At 37.2% G+C, this 21,374-nt stretch overlaps 1 protein-coding gene across 1 annotated transcript in view; it reads right to left on the reverse strand.

The window, feature by feature from the left end:
* The window catches only part of LOC109328077 (callose synthase 10), a 55,193-nt gene that overhangs the window by 21,202 nt on the left and 12,617 nt on the right, over positions 1-21,374 (reverse strand). The window contains exons 11-21 of the mRNA XM_019561336.1: positions 20,817-20,893; positions 20,657-20,735; positions 18,641-18,733; positions 18,434-18,536; positions 18,233-18,356; positions 17,063-17,252; positions 16,724-16,776; positions 16,297-16,357; positions 16,015-16,096; positions 4,605-4,654; positions 2,676-2,762 (exon numbers count right to left, since the gene is read on the reverse strand). Of these exons, the coding sequence (XP_019416881.1) occupies positions 2,676-2,762; positions 4,605-4,654; positions 16,015-16,096; positions 16,297-16,357; positions 16,724-16,776; positions 17,063-17,252; positions 18,233-18,356; positions 18,434-18,536; positions 18,641-18,733; positions 20,657-20,735; positions 20,817-20,893 (999 nt within the window). The remainder of the gene's footprint in view (positions 1-2,675; positions 2,763-4,604; positions 4,655-16,014; positions 16,097-16,296; positions 16,358-16,723; positions 16,777-17,062; positions 17,253-18,232; positions 18,357-18,433; positions 18,537-18,640; positions 18,734-20,656; positions 20,736-20,816; positions 20,894-21,374) is intronic.

Consider the following 21,374-nt stretch of genomic DNA (forward strand, 5'->3'; position numbering starts at 1 on the left):
CAATTGTTCATCATGTACCTAAGCATGGTAAGAGGCCCCATGCTAATGTCTTTGATTTTTATTCCTCTTGTTGTTTGGGTAAGGCTCATTTCCCTACTTCCTACATTGTTTATCACTCTCCATTTGATCTCTTGTACGTTGAACTACGAGGTCCTACTCTTGCGCATTATATCTCAGGTTTTCGTTATTACTTGCCAATTGTTGATACTTTCATAAATATATTCAAACTCAATTTAGGAAGATCATTAAAGACATTCAAAGTGACTGTGGGGAGAAATTAGATCATTTACAGCATACAACAAATCCTTACGTATTGTGTTGAGACTTTCATGTCCCCATACTCATCATCAACAAGGGTTTGTTGAAAAAAAAAACATAGGCATATTGTTGAAATTGTTTTATCTTAATTAGTTAATGCTAATTTGCTTGGTTTATAGGGAACGTGCCTTCAACACTCCAGGTTTTCTCATAAATAGACTGCCAACACTCATTCTCCAAAATATGTCTCCTTATTAAAGACATTTTGGTATTGCTCATGCGTAAATAAACATCAGTGTGTTTTGTTATGCTTGTTTTCCCTCACTTAGACCTTTCCACAAGCATACATTGAACTTTAGAAGTTCTGAATGTTTGTTTCTAGGTTACTCTACTACTCACAAGTATGTCTAAAGAGGGTAGACTTTATAATTCTAAAGACGTAATCTTCATTGAACATCCCTCTCCCTTCCAACTTAACTTAGATATTCCTTCTTCTACTTCTAATAGTAACTCTATGCCTAATGATGTTGTACTTTATCCTTCCATCCCTAATTCACCCTTTTTCCTACTTCAGCAACCAATAATGTTGCTTCTCATCCTGCATGCTCCAATTTCTCATCCTTTTCTTCACCAACAACACACTCTCTTTTTCCACTTTTCAATTTCACTTCACTAAATCCCAACTCGGGTCCTACCTCTCCCTCTCTGATTTCTATTCCTAATTCTCATATCAATCCTCATCCTTGTCCTTATCATCTATTTCTATTGCTTTTATACCCACTTATTCTACTAGTCTATTTCCTCTATCTTCTAATTCTATAGTATGATGTGGATAGAGTCCTTCTCAAGAATTGATGTGGATAGAGTCACGTCTAAGTGAGCTAAAGTTCCAACATAGAATCCAATATTTTGTGACAATCTCAATACATTTGCAATGTCACAATATTGTTTTACACAACAAGACTAAGCACATGGATTTAGATCTCTATTTTGCTAGAGATAAGCACATGTCACAATATTGTTAAGCATGTGCCTTCTGCTTACCCGAGAGCAGACATTCTCACCAAGCCTCAAAGTAACACCAAGTTTATGAGTTTCAAAGTTGCAAGCTATCTAGTCTACTCTAACTATAAATACCCCTTCTCTTACATTTGTAACTAGCTTTTCAATAATAATGTTTCAGAGCATTCTATTCTCTTACTATTTCTCTATGTTTTCTCTCTTTCTCCCACTTCTAACGGTATGAGCACAAATGCAACATCAGTAGGATGCCTTACTAATTAAGATTTGAGAGTTAATTTTATACAATTTTAATATTTGACAATTTACAATGGATATTTAACAAGCACAAGACATCCACGGTACTGAAATTCCTCCTCGGTTTCTAAATCATGATGATCGATATATCAATCGTGTGAATCCTTCTTACTCGGTATGGGAGGAATAGGATCAAACAATTTTTTTCTTCCCCATCGAATTCCCTTTCTAAGAGTCTTCAAATTTGTGTTTGAGGTTGCTATCATTAATGGCGGTTATGGAAGGAAATTCATGCCTTCTACATCTCTCAAACAAAAAGGAAGTGAAGTCAGATTCGTTCATTATTGTATTTCATCACTCCATGATCCATCTCCAAATACATGTGAATCAAGTTACTTGTTAATTTGCTAATTTTCGGTTCAAGTTCACTTTCTCAAGTTGAACATAGATTTCTTTCTTGATGGCTTGATGAGGAGTTTCAGTCTGCGATCACTTCAAAGTTAACTTGAACCTCCAACATTTTATTTTCTTGAGTCATTTTTACTCACGTACAAACTTCTTCTAGAGAAGATTTGCCTTAATATTGTTTTTGGTTTGCTTTCTGCAAATGTTGCAGCAACACCGTCTTCAAATTGACCCCCTACTCCCGTTTCTTATTATGTTCTGACACATTCTACTTCAGTGTTGACATTGTTTCAACTGAATTTCGCTTTACCACAATTTCATCCATCTTATGGTATCTTCACTGGTTATGGCAATTATCGTGGCTCTTGTAATGGTTACTTTTCTCGCTCTTATCCGTTTTGTAAGTATTGCAAACGCTCAGGTCATGACGCCAAACTATTCTATCATATTCATTATTGACAAACAATTGATATTTAAAACCTTTTCAATTATTTATCTTAGTTTTTCTGGTCTACTACAACCACTAATAATTGAACTACACTCCACTTGATCTACTCTCTTTATCGGGGCTTCAACATGTTGTATTCATTCAAACTCAAATCACCTAAGACGAAATTCTATGGCCTATTCTACAATAGATGCTACCCTAACTTTTTCACTCACAAGCTCAAAAAAAATTTAAAAAAAATTTAATAATAAATGTTTAAAGAAGGAAAATATAATAATACAAAAAGTTATCACCTTAGAACACATACCTCGCCTAGACGAGCTCGTGCACCAATGGCACCACCAATGATTGCTGACATGACAGTGTACCAAATGTGAAGATCCATGAGGTAAATCTGTTGAACATAAGCTCATAAGCAAAGTAAGATATGTGGAACATGAAAGCAAACAACAACCAAGTTTTTATCCTACGGCAAACAGGAAAGTAAAGTAGTACAAGAATAACCCTAATGGTTAGCAGGGTGTAGGTGATTCTTCAATTTTTTAATGTGTTACAAACTGAAAATAGAGACAGGCAGAGAGAAGAGAGAAAGAGGGAAATTGTAACTATCATATTTATCATTGACTTATTATCTTTACAAAGGAAAGGATCTCTACTTATAGAGATAAAGGGAAAGGTAGTCAATTGTCATTACAACCAGCACACAAATATCTAACTAACTGAAATTACATAAATCTAAGTCTCTATTACACTCTAATATGTATCGTAAAATAATTACAAAAAAACAATTGACATAACTGTAAATGATGATTCATAACACATACAATTAATATAAGAGTGAATAATATATAACTCATACTCAGCAACTCTTTCATTCTCCCATTAGAGTATGTTCATATATAACCAAGCTATGTGTATATAAGTAATTATACAACAAAGTGTAGGCTAGTGCAGTGCCTTGCTGAGTCAGCAAGGCAGTTACATATCATTAGAGGTGACGGAAGTTGTTAACAACTTCACAGTTAATACACTCCTCTCATCCCCTGTCCTGAATGCACTTCCCCTTTTATGCTATCTAGAGCTTAAGTTCATCTATGGCTTCTGCATCTCTAATAAACAACAGTGACACTGATAGCAGTACTTAGGTGCACTAACACACCCTTATTTTAATATTAGTCATTCCTAAAATTAAGCATTGATCTCTTTGTGGACAGAAAATAAGGTTTCATTAAAAAATTTAAACTCTACTCTACCCTCCCTTCCATCGTTAATATCAAACTCAACAACAAGAACTTTCTAGATAGGAAGCGATATGTAGAAAATGTATTGAAAGCTAATCTCCTACAGCATGTGCAGGGTGTCTGCATAGACCACTTCAGTTTCTCAATGATCGAGAGAAATATCACATCAATCTGGAAACAATTTAATTCAGAATAAATTCCCTCTTCCTCTAATACACTTCTTTTATAGTACAATGTCAAATTGCATTATATGTATTGCGTATCTGATTTCCTCCAGACATATTACGGGGATCCATATTAAAAGGATATTTCTACAATGCACATGTGTACATTGAGTATCATGTAAAACAGAAAATGTGCAGTATGATAAATATCTTGTAACTAAAAGAAGTGATCATGAGAAATCAAGCATTGATCTCGGATGAGAATAATTGTTATTTTGATAAATGACAACAGTTAATATGAATCATTAGATCTTATTTGAACGGTCAAGATTTAAAAGAAGTGATCATGAGGCCGATAAATAACTTTTAATCCTAATCATCGATGTATGGTTGTAAGGCCCAGATTTATTGTTCTCATAGCTTTTATATGAAAATTGTTCTCACTTGAGTCATTCCCTATAATATAAATTATACTTTTTCTCTTAGGTGTTGCAGTCTACCTGCTTTAGTTTTGGATTGTCAGGATGTTGCACTATACATAATTAACTACCTACGGATGTATCATCATTTAGGTACTTTTTAGGTAGCTGATGCCACAAGGCATAGATGGTATTGCTTCTCTCATTTTTCTTTCCTTCCCTCTATATCAGCATCTAGATTTGTCTGCTTTTTCCTTGTAATCCGAGCTCTGCAGTGGACTTTCCGATAATTTTACATAGTTAATACTTGTATCTATCATAAACTTAAACCATTCTCGTCATCTATTCGCATGATCAAATAACAGTACATAGATAAATGACGGGAAAAAAAGGTAAATCAAAGAATACTCACAGCCATAACAGGAGCCCACAAGCTAACTACAGTCAAGATATTGTTATTCTCTGCAAAATTCACATGCATTAATTAGTCAACCGTTTCTAAATAATAAAATGCACACAGAAAATACTACTCATGTAAGCACTTCAAAAATATTTCCTCAGCATCCATCTTTCTCCCAATCAAAAATTAGAAGCACTTCGTACACACCAACAGTTTTGTAGTACTATACGAGTCAATGGTGCTAATAATATGAACCTAAGGAAAACCGCTGCACAAAATTTAGCCATTGTAGTGGGCATGGCAAAAGGCCATAAGCCCCATATTACAATCTCATACTCCTATTGCAAGACGAAGTCTTGTACCCAAAAAAAGGTCACACAACCTATCCTCCTTCAATGGTTTTCTCTTCAATTTTAGTTGTCATGGTAACAATAGCAAAGGGATAAAACCATTAGTCATCCACTTGTCCACCGTAAGTGATGTCCATTAACCGCATCCATTGTACTCACAGGCTTCATGCAGCAACTTCCTTTTATGTAGTTAACAACAACAACCAGGCCTTACTTCTATCAGGTGGAGTCGGCTACATGGATTTAACAAATTCATAATGTTCTATCATAAATTATGTTCATTGACAATGCATTGATAGGTAATTATTGCAAATCGTTTCCCTGTGGTTTATCTTGGTCTTCCTCTAGGATTAAAACTAACCTCCTTATTGGGCTTTTACCGGTCTCATCCACACGTCCAAACAACCTAAGTTGTGGCTCTACAATCTTTTCTACAATAGGAGCTACTATAACTTTCTATTTAACTAATTCATTTCTAATACTATCTTCTCTAGTGCGTCCACTCATATAACACAATATTCTCATCTCTGCTACATCAAATTTATTGATTTGTTTAGATTTTACTGTCCAACAATCAGTCTCATCACATTGCAACTCTTATAGATGAGCAGTAAAACTTCCACTTCAGCTTGAGTCAGACTGTACCTCTTAGCCCACAATATCTTACGGGCAGGGCATATAATTTTAGTTTGGTTGCCCGCTTTTCCAATCATGTTGTTGGCTATGCTTGAGGGCATTCCTAGTGGGCAACCCGTGGACAAAACATTTAAAGATATCCTAAAATTCAAATAAATTGTGATGTTTTTTTTTAAACGAATGGTGCAACTACACCAAACCATATATTAATAAAGGAACATTGTTACAAAGAGTTGAATCTATAAGAAGGAAGAAGAAGCCAATTCCTATTGAAGTCATTGTAAATGAAAGTTGGAACATCATTCCAAATAGTGAAAACCTTAGATTGGATTCCATAATTTGCAAGCTTGTCCGCGCACGCGTTTCCCTCCCTAAATATATGGGAGACTATGAAGTTCATTGAGGAGAGGAGCTTGGAACAGTGAGTCCATTTGTTTAGAAGTTGCCAAGGAGGTTGAGTGTTCCCTTTAAAGATATCCACCACCGAGGTGGAGTCACTCTCAAGCCAAATTGTATGCCAACCTCTTGTATGAGCAAACTCGATAGCCTGAATAGCAGCCTGCAACTCAGCATAAAGGGCATCCTTGTTGTCAAAGAAATCAGCAAAAGAGGCCAAAAAATCACCCTTGTGATCTCTAAAGATGGCATCACCCCCTGCAGGGCCAGGAGCACCGTGAGCCGCACCATCGGAGTTGATTTTAATTCTGTCTATGGCTGGAGGGAACCACATGACCTCAATAATTGATGGGGCTTTGTGGTAGTTGACATCCACAATGAGAGATTTGATAATGATAAGCTCCTGGAAAGAAGGCTTGGATGATGCATTAGAACAGTTTCCAGAAGTTGAGATGGCATATTTTACCTTAGCCAAGGCCTGAGCCATGGAGACAATCCTATTCTGAAACAGAATTTGGTTTCTGCAATACCAAATTGTGCTCACAATATGCACAATGCTTATAGATAATAGCTCCTTAATTTGGGGGCTCCACCTCAAGTTACACACCAAAAGGATTGAGGCAATAGAAGAAGTGTCTAAATTAGTGCAGTCTAAGAAGACATGATTAGAAGTTTCAATAGCTTTCAGGCAAATGCAGCATCTAGAGGCTAAGTTAACACCTCTTTTCTGAAGGTTCTCATCAGTTGGCAGCTTGTTGTGAACCAGTCTCCAAGTAATGAAGGCCTTAGATGGGGGAATGGATTTATTCTAGATATTGCAACACCAATTGAGGGAGCCATGAGCAGGAGATGAGTGGCTATAAGCCTCCTTGAGAGAGAATAGGCCATCTTTTGATTTTTGCCAGCAGATGATGTCTTTAGAATCGGAAGGGAAAATGTGAGAGATTTTAAGGATCACCTTAGGCTGCTTTTCAGCCAAAATGGAAGGAATTAGCTACTTGTTATTATGTATGAAATCTGAGACCGAGGCCATCAAGCAATGATGCAGGTGCTCAAGAATGTTCAGAACCTTTGTCAAAGGCTCTCCCAGCCAGTTGTCCTTCCAGAAGTTGGTGTTAGTGCCTTGTCCAATAATCCAGATTGAATTATCAATGACAGAGTTCCACTGCTTCTTGATACCAGGCCAAGTTGAAGATTTGAAGTATCTAGCAACCTGCAAACCATTAGTGCCAAATCTTCTTCTGTAGAAATTTGCGCAGAATTTATCAGAGCTCAACATTTTCCAAGCTAACTTCAACATGGCAGCCTGATTGAGCAACTTAATCGACCTAAGCCCAAGCCCCCACTCTTTAAAGGAGAGCACACCTGGGACCAAGACACAGTGACCAATTTTCTTTTAGTAATGTCTCCAGACCATATGAAATTCCTTATACAGGAATCAAGATGCTTGAGCAATTGATCAGGCCAGACATATATGTGGAAGCTATACACCAACATACTATGGATAACTGATTTGACCAACTCTACTCTGCCCATGACTGATAGAGAATGGCATTTCCAAGTAGCCAACTTGCTAATGATTTTGTCAGCAATTGGTTGCAGATGAATTCTTCTAGGCTTGCCAATAAACAAAGGAACACCCAAATAATTGAAATGAAGATTTCCAGCATTGAAACCCAACCAGGAAGTAAGGTCAGAGAGTTTCCTAGTAGAGGCCCTGGTAGAGTAGAATTTGCACTTGTTTGTGCTTATGTGTTGACCCGAGGCCATGGCATAGTCATAGGTCAATTTCTTGAGAGCCAAGAGATCCTTTTTTATGCCCCTGCAAAAATAAGAATGTCATCTACATAGAGCACATGACTAGGGGTTAGCAAACCATTAGGACCAGAAATAGGGTGAAGCTTTCCCATATCAACCAACTTCGAGATTCCTCTGCTACGCACATCTTCAGCAAGGCAGAACAACAAAGGAGATAAAGGATCACCTTGCCTTACACCTCTCACACAATTGAAGAAGCCAATGTTGTGGCCATTGACATTAATGGAGAACTTAGCTGATTGCAGAATAGAATTTATTAGAAGGATAAACCTATCATTAAATCCAAAAGCCTTTAGAGTTTGGAGCAGAAATTGCCAATCCAAGGTGTCAAAAGCTTTCCTAACATCAAGCTTTATTGCTAGGTTCCCCCCAAACACTTTATGGTCCAACAGGTTAATGGCTTCAGAAGCAATGCAGATACAATCCTTGATTTGTCTGTCTCTTATGAAACCTCTTTGCTGAGGAGACACAATTCTAGAAGTTATACCAGAAAGTCTATCAGCAAGAACTTTGGATATAATTTTGAATTGGAAATTGGCTAAGGCTATAGGCACCTAAAGTCCTCAATTTTGTCTGCATTAGGAAATTTAGGAATCAGGACAACATTATTGGAATTGAGGTTAGGAAGCAGCCAACCTTGGTCGAAGAATTGAACCACGGAATTGCAAACCTCTTTGCCCACTATGTCCCAGAAGAATTGGTAGAAACAACCACCAAAGCCATCAGGTCCATGGGCCCCATCACCATTCATAGAGAACACAACAGCCTTGACTTCCTCATCAGAAGGGATGCTAACAAGCAACTGGTTTTCATCATCCTTCACCAAGTTTGGGATTACCTCCTGAATTAACTGATTGGGAGAAATGAGGTTTTCAGAAGCAAATAGATCAGTGAAGTATCCCAGGGCATGACTAGCAATGTCATGCTACTCTGTGAGAATTGAATCACCATTCCTCAATATGGACATAGACTTAGAAACTTGTCTGATCTTAGTAACCCTATGGGAAAAGCAGTGTTTCTGTCACCATGAATTTGCCAATTAAGCCTTAGACTTTTCCAACCAAAACTCCTCTTTCAACCTCAACGCTTTATGGAGATTGGACTGAGCAACAAATTTCTGATTTAACAAATCCTGATGAGCTCCAAACTCATTGATGTTGTTCTGAATTAGATCCATCTCATCTATAGCTTCTTTAACTCTAAGATGAATATTACCAAACACATTAAGATTCCAGGATTTAAGATCACACTTAAGCCTTTGAAGCTTTTGGACCAGAATGAACATTGGACAACCAACAATATCAATCTTCCAAGAGTCAGCCACTAGCCTTCTGCAATCAGAGTGACTAAGCCACATCTTGAGAAATTTGAAAAAAGAAATTCTAGATATAGATGGATTAGAAGAGCACATAAGCAAAGGGTGATGACCAGAGGCCACTCTAGGAAGAGTACAGTAGGTGACTTGTTGCCAATTAGAAAACCAATCTTCATTGCATAAGCTCCTGTCCAATCTTTTTTCAGTAAGAGCAACACCTCTTCTCTTGTTTGACCAAATAAATTGTGATGTAATGTGCCTTAATATCTCAAAAACATTGTATTATGATGTGATTTATTTAAGTTCATATAACATATCAAAGTTTTTTTTGTTTTCTCTCTTCAACTTCTTTTTTAATTTCTTTTTATTTAGATTTATAATTGAGTGAATTACACTGCACCCCCTTAGTTTTAGTGAAATTACACAAACCACTCAGACCTTTTTAAAAATACACAAACCACCCCAAGTTATACATATACATTACACTGACTACCTCTGTAAGAGATATAAGTGTAATTTCTTAAACAAAAATAGTGACGATTGCAATTAAGTCAAACAAAATACGATATATTCTGGAGACAAGTCCAAATAGTATAAACTTGATCTATATTCATCATTTTTTATTCATTATAAACTGCATCAATAATTTTAAGGAGGTGTTTAAATTACTATCATACTATATTGTAACTAACCAAAATAAAGAATGAATATCGAATCTTATACTATTTGGATTTATCTTCACAATATGTCGTTTTCTCACGGAGGATGATCGATTGATCAATCGTGTCAATCCAGCGTACCTTCAATGGGAGAACTGGATCAAATGGTGTTTTCGTGAATTCTAAACTCTCTCTCTGAAGCTCTTCAACCACGTGTGGTTGGATGTAGACACTCATGGCAACTCTGGGAGGAACTTGATTCTTATTGCAACTCACAGACAAAAGCCCGAAGCAGACAATTACGCTCTCAACTTCGTTCAATTTCGCAGGGTTCGAGTTCAATTTCTGAATATTTTACGACAATCACGAGACTTGTGGATTCTCTAATATACATAGGTACTCTGATTTCAACTACGGAACATATTGATTACATTCTTGATGGACTTAATGAGGAGTACCAATCAGTAATTACCTCGATAGAAAGTCAATTGGATCTTCCTTCTGTTCACAATCTTGAATCATTTTTACTCACCTTCGAGTCTCCCTTAAGAAGAATAAAGGTAAAGCTCTATTTGATGCTCTATCTACTAACATTGTTGTTCACCTAACTTCACCTCCTTCTTCAAAACCGATTAATTTATTCTCTCGCCAGAATATGCCTCTGTCGCAAAATCCATTGCCTTACTTCGCGCCGCGATCTAAATCACAAAATCCAGGGTTTTCTTGTGGTTATGGAGGTTTTAATGGCTATAGAGGAAGAAGTGGCAATCGTCATGGTGGTCAGAGTAGAGGATGACGAAGCTTTGGACAATTTTCTTCGTTGTTTTGTGTGTATTGCAATAGATCTGGTGATGAAGTCAACACCTGCTATTATGCTCCACTGAATTTTGGTGTTACCTACTCTCCTCCCTTATATCATGCGCCACGTGAGCAATCACCTCAATTTCTCAATCATGTTTGGGCCACATTCTCATTATCCAGCCCATTTCCTTCCTGATTTTAACAAAGACTTCTACTCAGGACCATATCACTATTACAATCATGGCCTTCATTTTATCTGATACATGACACTTCTCTTCTTGGGCCTGGCCAAATCATTCCACAAAACACTCATTTCCTCATTATGCAATGATTGCCTTCTGTGATGTTGATTGGGCATCAGATACTGATGATAGAAAGTCAACTTCTGGTGTTTGCCTCTACTTAGGTCCTAATATTATTACTTGGTGGTTTAAGAAACAACACACTATTTCAAGGTCAAGCACTAAAGCTGAATATAGAAGCTTAGCCTTGGCATCTCAAGAAATCATGTGGGTTGAGTCTCTGCTCAAAGAACTATGAGTTACTCATCAAACTCCCACTATTTTCTGTGACAACTTGAGCACAGTAGCAATGTCTCACAATCCAGTTCTGCATAATCGCACCAAGCACTTTGAATTGGGTTTGTATTTTGTCAAGGACAAAATACAAAACAAAATTCTAACTGTCAAGCATATACCCTCAGAATTCTAGACTGTTGATATCTTCACAAAGCCTCTACCAAACACTCAGTTTATTACTCTTAGAAATCAACTACAAATTCAAGACTGCAACTCAACAGATTAATCACATCATCATCATCTGAGGAGTCTTGGATTCAGGGGGATATATTAGAAGTGTGCATTGGTTAATAATGCAGGTGCTTCCTTTACTTAAGTAACTCAATCAGTTAGGCTTTAGTTAAAGTTTGTTACTAGGTTGTTAGAACCACATGCATTGTATCTTCCCTATATAAAGGACTCAGCTCCTTATTGTAAATCACAATTGAAATAATACATTTACTCAACTCTCTCTTTCTATATTGTTTTCTAGATTCTTCTTCTCCTTCCTTTCTTATACAAACAGTTGACAAATGCAGAGATAAGGGAGAAGCGTGATAAATGTTTATGTTTCAGGTGTGATGAACCTGTACACTCGGGAACATCGATGCAAAAACAGGCAGTTCTGAATGATCATCTTACAGGAAGAAGAGGAAGATAAGAGTGGAGGGGAAGAGGAGATTGCACATTTATGACAAGAATTGAAGTTGTCTTTATGTTCTATGTCCAGGTTCACTACAACTCCTTATTGGAAGATGGAGAGGTGGCTTAAAGGAAAGTCGGTAGTTATTCTCATTGACTGTGGGGCTTCACATAATTTCATTGCCAAGGAGTTGGTTGCCCAGTTGACACTTGCGGTCCAAGATACACCTTCGTACATAGTAGAGGTGGGGGATGGGCATAGAGTGAGGTGCACGGGAAAGTGTGCAAGGTTACCTTTTCAGATACAACAGTTAGAGGTGATACAAGCCTTTTATCTCTTCACCTTGAAGGGAATTGACCTTGTGTTGGGCCTGGATTGGTTAGCAAGTTTAGGTGAAGTTAAAGCCGATTTTGGGAAATTGGAGCTCATAGTGAAGCAAGGCTCAGAGTTGATCCGAATCATGGGCAATCCGGCTTCGGCAAAAACAGAGCTTTCCTTTGGAGTATTGATGCAAGTCCTTATGGTAGAAGGGGAAGGGTTGTTGATGCAGTGTGAGATGACCAACCGGGCATGTGACCCACCCGAAGATGGTATGGCACGAATGCAGGGACTACTAGAGGTGTTTGGGGAGTTGTTTCGGGATCCTACGGACTTACCACCAATATGGAGACACGATCATCTGATACATTTGACAGAAGGGGTTTTGATACCAAATGTGAGACCTTATAAGTATCCTCATTATTAGAAAACGGAAATTGAAAGGTTAGTGGGGGAGATGATGGAGTCGGGAGTCATCCGACATAGCTTCAGCCCCTATTCTAGCCCGGTTATCTTGGTTAAAAAGAAGGATGGAGGATGGCAGTTTTGTGTGGATTACCGTGCGTTGAACAAGATAACTATACCCAACAAATTCTCAATCCCCATCATAGAGAAATTGTTGGATGAGATTGGAGGCGTCAGTGTGTTCACTAAACTCGATCTGAAATCCAGATATCATTAGATTAGAATGAGAAGCGAGGATATTGAGAAGACAACTTTTCGAGCACACGAAGGACATTATGAGTTTGTTGTGATGTCATTCGGTCTTACTAATGCACCTTCGACCTTCCAATCTTTGATAAATGAAGTCGTGCGACCCTTTTTGAGGAAGTTTGCGTTGGTGTTCTTCGATTACATCTTTATTTATAGTCAAGATGAGGAGGTTCATGAAGAACATTTACGGCAGGTGTTGGCGGCTTTAAGAGCCGATTCTCTAAGGGTCAACAAGAAGAAATGCAGTTTTGTTAAACCGAGTTTGGAATATTTGGGGCACATCATTTCTCATTCAAGAGTAGTCGCAGATGTAGCGAAGGTGGCTACTATGCATTCTTGGCTGATGCCCCGAGGTCTGAAGAGTTTCAGGGGATTTCTGGGTCTCACTAGTTATTATAGAAGGTTTGTGCAAGGTTCTAGTCGAATTGTAAAACCTCTCACCGATTTATTGAAAAAGGATAATTTCGTGTGGACTGATGATGCCACAAGTGCTTTTCAGACTCTAAAGTCCACAATGATCAGTTTGCCAACGTTGCTTGTGCCCGATTTGTCGAAGACGTTTGTGCTGGAAATGGATGCTTCGAGTAAATAGATGGGAGAAGTTTTGAAGCAGGAGGGGCGACCTTTAGCTTTTTGGAGTGAAGGTATATCCACTAGATCCCAATTGAAGTCGGTTTATGAACAGTAACTAATGGATGTGGTCCAGGCGGTACAAAAATGAAAACATTATTTGATGGGTAGACATTTTGTGATCAAAACTAATCAAAGCAGATTAAAATTCCTTACCGAACAGAGGCTTTTCAGCGAGGAATAGTTCAAGTGGGCAGTCAAACTAATTGGATTAGATTTTGAAATCCAATTCAAACCGGGAAAGAAGAATTTTGTGGCTGACGCATTATCCTGTAAAGCTTTTTATACGGCCCTTTCCGTGATCAATTTAGCTGACGAGGATGAATGGTTTGCAGAGGTACAAAAGGATTCGAAATGGAAGAAAGTGATCAAGACATGGCCGAGAATCCAGTGTCACATCCGGGGTTCAGATTTCAGTCAGGAAGGCTTTTGTACAAGGGCAAATTGGTGTTGTCCAAGGGGTCCAATAAGTTGCCTCTGATCTTAGCAGTATGCCATGATAGTGTATCTGGGGGGCATTCCAGAATTTTTCGCACATACAAACGGGTTTCTAGTTTCTTCCATTGGGTGGGCATGCGAGGATATGTAAAGCAGTGTGTCGAGACCTATGATGTATGTCAGCGACAGAAATACTCCACTCTAGCACCAGGGGGTATCTTGCAATCGTTACCGATTCCAACTCAGGTTTGGTAAGACATCTCTATGGATTTTATTTCGGGGTTACCGAAGTTAGGTGGGAAGGACACTATCTTTAGTGGTGGACCGAATGACGAAGTATGCCCACTTTTTTCGTTGGGTCATCCATTCACTGTTAAAGATCTGGCGGCCCTAATTGTGAAAGAGATAGTAAGATTGCACGGGTTCCCCTCTTCCATAGTTTCATATCGGGATCTGATTTTCTTCAGTCAAATTTGGCAGGAGCTTTTTCGCTTCTCTAGAACTAAGTTGAAGTATAGTCCAACCTACCATCCTCAAACGGATGGCCAGACAGGTGGTTAATCGCAGTTTGGAGACCTATCTCTGATGCTTCGTTGGCCCTAAGCCAAAGAGATAGGTTGATTGCCTTTCGTGGGCAGAATTTTGGTTCAACACCACTTAACGTTTCAGTGGGAATGACGCCTTTTAAGGCTTTGTAAGGAAGGGACCCTCCCACCTTGCTTAAGGGATGTACTTTTACTTCCAAAGTAGAGGAGGTGAATCAACTCCTCATATCTCAAGATGTAATTATTCAAGAATTGCGGCAGAATTGGTTGAGAGCGCAAGAATTGATGAAGGTCCAAGCAAATAAGCATAGGCATCTGGTGGAGTTTGATGTAGGGGAGTGGGTGTTCCTGAAACTCCAACCGTATAAGCTGAAATCTTTAGCTTCACGTCCTTCTGCTAAGTTGTCAACGAAGTTTTATGGCCTATACAGAATTTTAGAGAAGATTGGTTCTGTCGCATACAAATTGGAATTGCCAAAGCATGCTAAGGTTCATCTAGTCTTTCATGTTTCATTGTTGAAGAAGGTGTTGAAACCGATTCAGAAGAGTTCGAGTTAAAGGTGTGACCGGCGGAAATTCCACAGTATAGGGTGGATACTGGCGGTAGTAAGGAGGTGCTAGTACAGTGGAATAATTTGTCGGAGTGCGAGAATTCCTGGGAGTTCATAACACAGCTTCGGGAAGTTTTTCCTCAATTTCCCCTTGGGGACAAGGTGGATCATCTAGGGGGAGTATTGATAGAGTTAAGAAGCCACTTAGGCCACCTATCATTAAGGTGTATGACAGACGTCCACGTGGCGCAAGAGGGAACGCCATGTGTTGCAGTGGCATTGCCACTGAAGCTGAAACTACCACTGTGGCAGAAACGGTTACACCACCAGAAATCTAAATAGAAGGAGGGAGTGAGTAGAAGTTAGCTTTTGGGAATTATCTTGAGTGGGATTGATTCATGGGAATCAATTAGGGTTCTTCATCCATTGTAATCCATCTACTCCCCAATTGAATAAAGTGCATTTAGTATTCGGAATTCAATTGATTCTGGATTGGTTTCAATCTTCTTCTTGTTCTTATTTTTCTGCTTGATTACCGGTGGTAACACTGTAAAACTATAAGGCTAGCTTTTAATGAGAAGAAAGGTAATATGAACTATGTTGTATATTGAATGAATGAATGAAAGCTTAGTTACAATAGCAGAGGCCTTCCCTTTATATAGGAGAGTAGAAAGCTTACAAGAGAAGATCCTATAGGAGGTGACGTGTACAATAAATCACCTCCTCTAACTAAAAAACTTGAACAATAGAAAAGGTTCAGTACAGGTGTCACTGCAGTTACCAAACCAAGCTAAGTTTGGTTCTTGCTCTCTAATAAGAAAAGGTTCTAGTTCCTTTTCCCTTTTACTTCAATCTAATAGACTGTTATTTTGAGTTTAATATCCATGTACATTGATTATTTTTATCTATTACTTTATCTAAAAGAAAAATCAAATTCTAGAAAGAGATTTCGTAATGTGTGTAGAAACATATCACATACATAAATAATAGAGAAAACGCCATGGCCTTATAGGTTGAACCATTGAACAAAATAAAAACAGTATAGACTTACTCTTTGAGATAATATCATGCCATGAGTAAGTCAGAGATGGAAGATGCACGATAATATTGGTAGGTTTCACAAGAGGTTTAATCTGCAATATTAGGATTTGTGAATAAGTAGCAATTACTAAGCTATGAATGTACAATTTTACGACATTCTATCAATTGTGTGTTATAGAGAATTTTTTTAATTAACTTAACCTAAAATCAAATGTTAAACACTCAAGTTTCTGAAGATTTCATAACATTGTTAACAATATATAATTTATTAAATAAAAACCAAAAGACTTGCCTGGAGAAAATATGCAAAAGTGAATTTGCAGGCAAGTATCACCAACCAGTAGGCCACATAACTGAAGATGTTAAAAAAAGAAGTGAAAATAACAGGTTAAAACTCTATCCAAAAGCAGCACTCCTAACAACATGACAAGTGAATACCTGAATATAAGCAGCAATGGCAGTAAAAAAACAACTTTTCTAAATATTAGTAAGAACAAACTTAGAAAGCCATCAATGCCACTAATTATAATTTATAACAACCAAAACATGCACAATTAACAAGCACCAGCACCTAAGATGCTAGTCCAAAAGCTGACAAGAATAAGAAATATTGTAATTAAATGGATCAATATTAAAGAACCAGCAAGTAAACAAGTATCTCATCCTATTAGTGAAGGTATATCGAAACAAAGATCTCATTTTGAACATGACAAGCTGACCTGCAATAATCACGCATATTCTCATATAGGCCACGTCCAACAAAGTACCTTTCCTAAAAAATGACATTAAAAAGCCAATAAAAATACCACGTCATAACAAACAGAAATAACTAGAAGAAAAGAGTATGTTGGGTTTGAGAAAACATTTTCTGTTACATCTAATAATTGCAAGCACGAGACAATGTTTTCATTGTTTCAAGCACAAATCTTTGAAAAGAAGAAATATGATGAAAACAAGGGGGCATGCATATTAATGGAAACAGAAAATGAAAAGGAGAAAACATTTCCGAAAGCAGGCAGCTCTAAACTTGTCCAAATTAATTACTAAAAGTAGCTCACTTGATAAATCCATTTGAAAAACTGAAAGAATGACTGATCAGACATGTCAGAAAGTGCATGACAAGCTGGAAATTTGAGCAGGAAAGCAAAAAATAGACGTATCGCAGCATAAACGCCCAATACAAGAATGTATATCCGGAAATAGAGTGAATTATCTGGATTATGACTATTCCTCTCCTGCAAAACCTTCCTGCAATTGTAGCATAGTTATGGTAAAAACTAAAAACTCAAATACAGTATGAAACGCAATCCTAATTGCAAGTGTTGTCAAAAGCTGTTGATGCAGCCGCCTAGGACAGTGAAAGCATTACCGCCTCAGATAGCCAGAGACAAAACAGTTTGATGATGCGGCTACACAATGCATTTCGGTTGATCAATCTATGTATTCACCCTCACTAAAAGAATGTTCCTTGACAAATTTGTATCAAGCATAATGGGGAATTTCAGTCTATCTGAACTTAATTTTTTGGATAAATATCTGAACTTAATTTTACTTGGCAATCCAAGAAAACTTTCCTAAAATAGGATCTGAAATTACCTCCATGAATGACTTTATAGTCCAGAAACTGAACCCTTATTATCATCTGATTCCATGCTTCGTTGCATAGCACTACGCTGCTATCTCCTAGTTTTAATTGTTTCTATTTTTTTCTCTCTGAGGAGGTTTTATCCTCTTCTTTTGCACTATTCTTTTCTCTACAAATGAAACTTCTTTTACTATTAAAATATGAAGAAATTATAACATCTGATTCCTAGCTATATTAACAACCTTGATTTTGGATTGAACTATTAAAGCTGTGGACTCCACCATTTGTTCTCTAATATTTGCCATTTTGTTTCACACCTGGCCTTTTGGAAAGAGCATTTGATTGATGGTACACTTGCATTAAATATTTCTACCATTCTCTATTAGGATGGTTTTGAAGTATAGTCATGACTGATGGCTTAATTTGCATTTAAATAACTAAATCTTATTTTGGTTATGAATTTTACCTTGTGGGAACAATTTCAGTTATTTTTTTAAATATCCACATCACTTCAATGGTGTGTTCCCACTGCCTCCCTAATCAAAGTGATGTTGTTTTCAGGAAGGGAGCTTAAACCTGTTTTTCGTCCTGTGACAACATTGCTTACCAAATGACAAAGGGCAAAGTGAATTTAGAAACTCACACATAAAGATATGTTACACCAGCAGAAGTCAAGCCACCCCAAAAAAACCTTATAACTAGCCTTGAAACAGCCATTCCCCTTGCAGTACTGTATGCCCCAAATGTAAGCAGCACATCTAAGCAGCCTATTTATCATAAAAATGATATTATGAGAATTGCTCACCACTGAAACATGGAATAACTGCAAAAAAGACAAACTTACTCTTGATAAAATTCATAATTGCAAATGAGGGCCCAATACTAAGTATTGTTTTAATAGTATCCAAGTTGATACGGCCATGGTTGAAAGCAATTATTGTCAAAGCCTGCATGGAACAAAAAAATCTTCAATGTTGATTTAATTGTTCATAAGCATAGTTCAGACTTCAGAGAACGATGATGAAAGAAGGAATTTAGTAGAAAAAGTAACCTGAAACATTAATGCCAGGAAGATCCAAAGACGGTGGAAACTTCGATACAAGTGAAGAAATGTTCTGTGCTCAACAAAACTACTTTTAGCAGTCTGCCAACGAAGACATGGGTGGAAACGGCAATCAGATAATATATGCAACCAAGTAGTTCAAAGAAACAGCCACCACTATTCCAACTCATCGTTGAAAAATCATGAGCTCTCAAAATACATTATCATTACTGGCAAATTTCTTCAAACAAAGTGTCTCAAATTAATCTATGAAAGCGATTTCGACAAGAGCATACTCCACAAACAAAAGTGACCAGAAAACTCAATCATAAACTATTATGTATATTTTGAAATTCATCGATGTCATGTCTGGTCTTAATATTAATGTGTCTAAAAGTTACTTGGGCGGTGTGAACATATATAGAGCTATTGACTGCATGTGCTACTTTGGCAGGGTATCAATTTCTCAGATGGTCCCTCGCTAATTTCACAATCCTTTAGTTGGTAATTTGGGGCCATGTCCTTTGGGACCAGGTGGTCTCTAAGTGGTTAGATTACGAAATGGTTCTTTTATTCTTTTTGGGGTAAGTTCATACTTATCTGGCCCTGATTTGTGTAATACGTACTGCAGGTACAGTGTAAGTACATATTACAGGTGAATATATGTTTTGACTTTAAATGATGAACACAATGAAGGAGCTTAAAGCATTGTAGGTGACCACATTAGAAAAGAGCAAACCAATGTTGGTGAGCAAAATGACAAAAAAAATATGGTACAAAGGTTTAATTTCTCAATGATCTTATGAGATGATGTGTTTCTTCGATAAACAAAGCTCTTCGCTGTTGACAAGCAAGTTCCTAGTCCAAGATCGAGCAAACTCAAGTCCTAAACATGAAGTATATAAGGCTCGAGGATATTTTGGGACTTACAGTAAATTACATAATGGCATCTGGCTATTTGCATCGAAGGCACATAAGGACTCTAAAATAGGTTTTTTTTTCTATAATTAATTTCTCCAAAAGTACCATATAGAGATTTGACAAAGTTCTATATAGATGTTGACTGCCTAACACAACCTTTCTAGAGGAAAAGAGAGGCCAAAAAATCATAGGGGAAATGATTAAGAAACACTTAGAGATCAATATTTTGTCAATGAACATGATTTATAATAGAGTATTATGGCATTAACCGGTCCATGTAGCCGACCCGACCTGGTGGAACAAAGGCTTAGTTGTTGTAATTTTTCTAAAAATGCCTTCTTCCAATAAAGCTTTACTAAAATGATTGTTATAAAATAGCTTTTTCTCAAATGGTGCAGGAGAATCGCAAAGTAAAATAGTTGTCATCAATTATTTTTATAAAATAGTGCAAGTTATATATTTTATATCTTTAGTGGAAATGGGGAAAACACTAGAATCGCAATGACAGGGTATATGATACCAAAAGAAAAGGAAGTGCATTACTTTAATTGACAGAGAAAACACTCAATGAAACTACGAAACAAGCATAAGAATTATAATGCACTTGTAAGTTGTAATCTTGAATTTAAAAAGGGTGGCCTAATGCACAAGACTCCCATTACAAGGAGTCTAGGGAGGGTTACAAGCAAGTGGGGTGGCTATCTCTAGGATTTGAACCTGTATCACTCAAGTTACAAGGCAACAACCTTACCGTTAGGAAAAATTTCACCCTATGATAAATAAATTCCAAAATGGGCAACAGAAAAGTAAATATATTTTTTAAAAGAAAATAGATCCAACAAAATAATCATAATTGTTAAAAGTAAATAAAACTATTGCTGACATGTCAAATTAGTTAGGATTCGGTTAGGATTAAGATAAGACTTAGTAACGTTTTGGTGGGCTGCTCTAATCTTGTTATATGTACTAAAATCAACATAAATGGTTTCAGAAATAATCATGCACATTGAAGAAAAAAATTCCATATAAACATGAAGAAAACACAGTAAAACTAACAACCTAAGGAACATATAAAGGACGAAAAAACAAAGCACTGAAACTAACCCTTTTTGATTTTTTTGGTTTCCGTAAGAATGGTGAATCCATCCTCATTGGCCAGCTTAATTCAAAACAAGCAGGCGACCTACATATAACTGAAAATTAAAATAGCGAATTCTATATCCTCCAACACTCCAAAATGTTACAAGATATCACTGCTGCTAACCAAAAGTATTCATTGAAGTCATCATAGTTCCTCCATGCTGAATGTGCGGCTTTCCCATTATTGTTTCTAGCAGCTTCCTACACTTGGGGAGAGGGTGAGGTCAATTAACGGTGGATTAAAAAATAAATAAAGAATACTAATTATACAAAAGATTAACTAGAGAACATATAATGTCTGGCCACTACAGTATCATTGGAACTCCAATAAATCAAACAAGCAAAAACAATAAATTCAGAAGTCATTATCATTATTATTTGGTAAAACCTAGGTAGTCAATAGTGCACTATCACTGGAACAGCAGTGTCGCAGTGGTTGCAGGTCAAAGAACGGATATTTTGTGGTATTGATGCTCCCGCAGGTCAAAGAATGAATATTTTGCAGGTTAAAACCCGTCCCAACAACGCTGTGAGTGGAATCCTAATTTTAAAAGGGAAAAGTCATTGTTGCCCTTATTTTTTAATATGTGGCATAGTTGTTTTGGGCTGTGTAATTTATCCCTCCCTTTTTTATAAAACATGTGAGCACCTTCTGTAAAATAAAATATTCACACGTTTTGTG

Source organism: Lupinus angustifolius, chromosome LG15, assembly GCF_001865875.1.
Source record: "Lupinus angustifolius cultivar Tanjil chromosome LG15, LupAngTanjil_v1.0, whole genome shotgun sequence".
Taxonomy (NCBI): domain Eukaryota; kingdom Viridiplantae; phylum Streptophyta; class Magnoliopsida; order Fabales; family Fabaceae; genus Lupinus; species Lupinus angustifolius.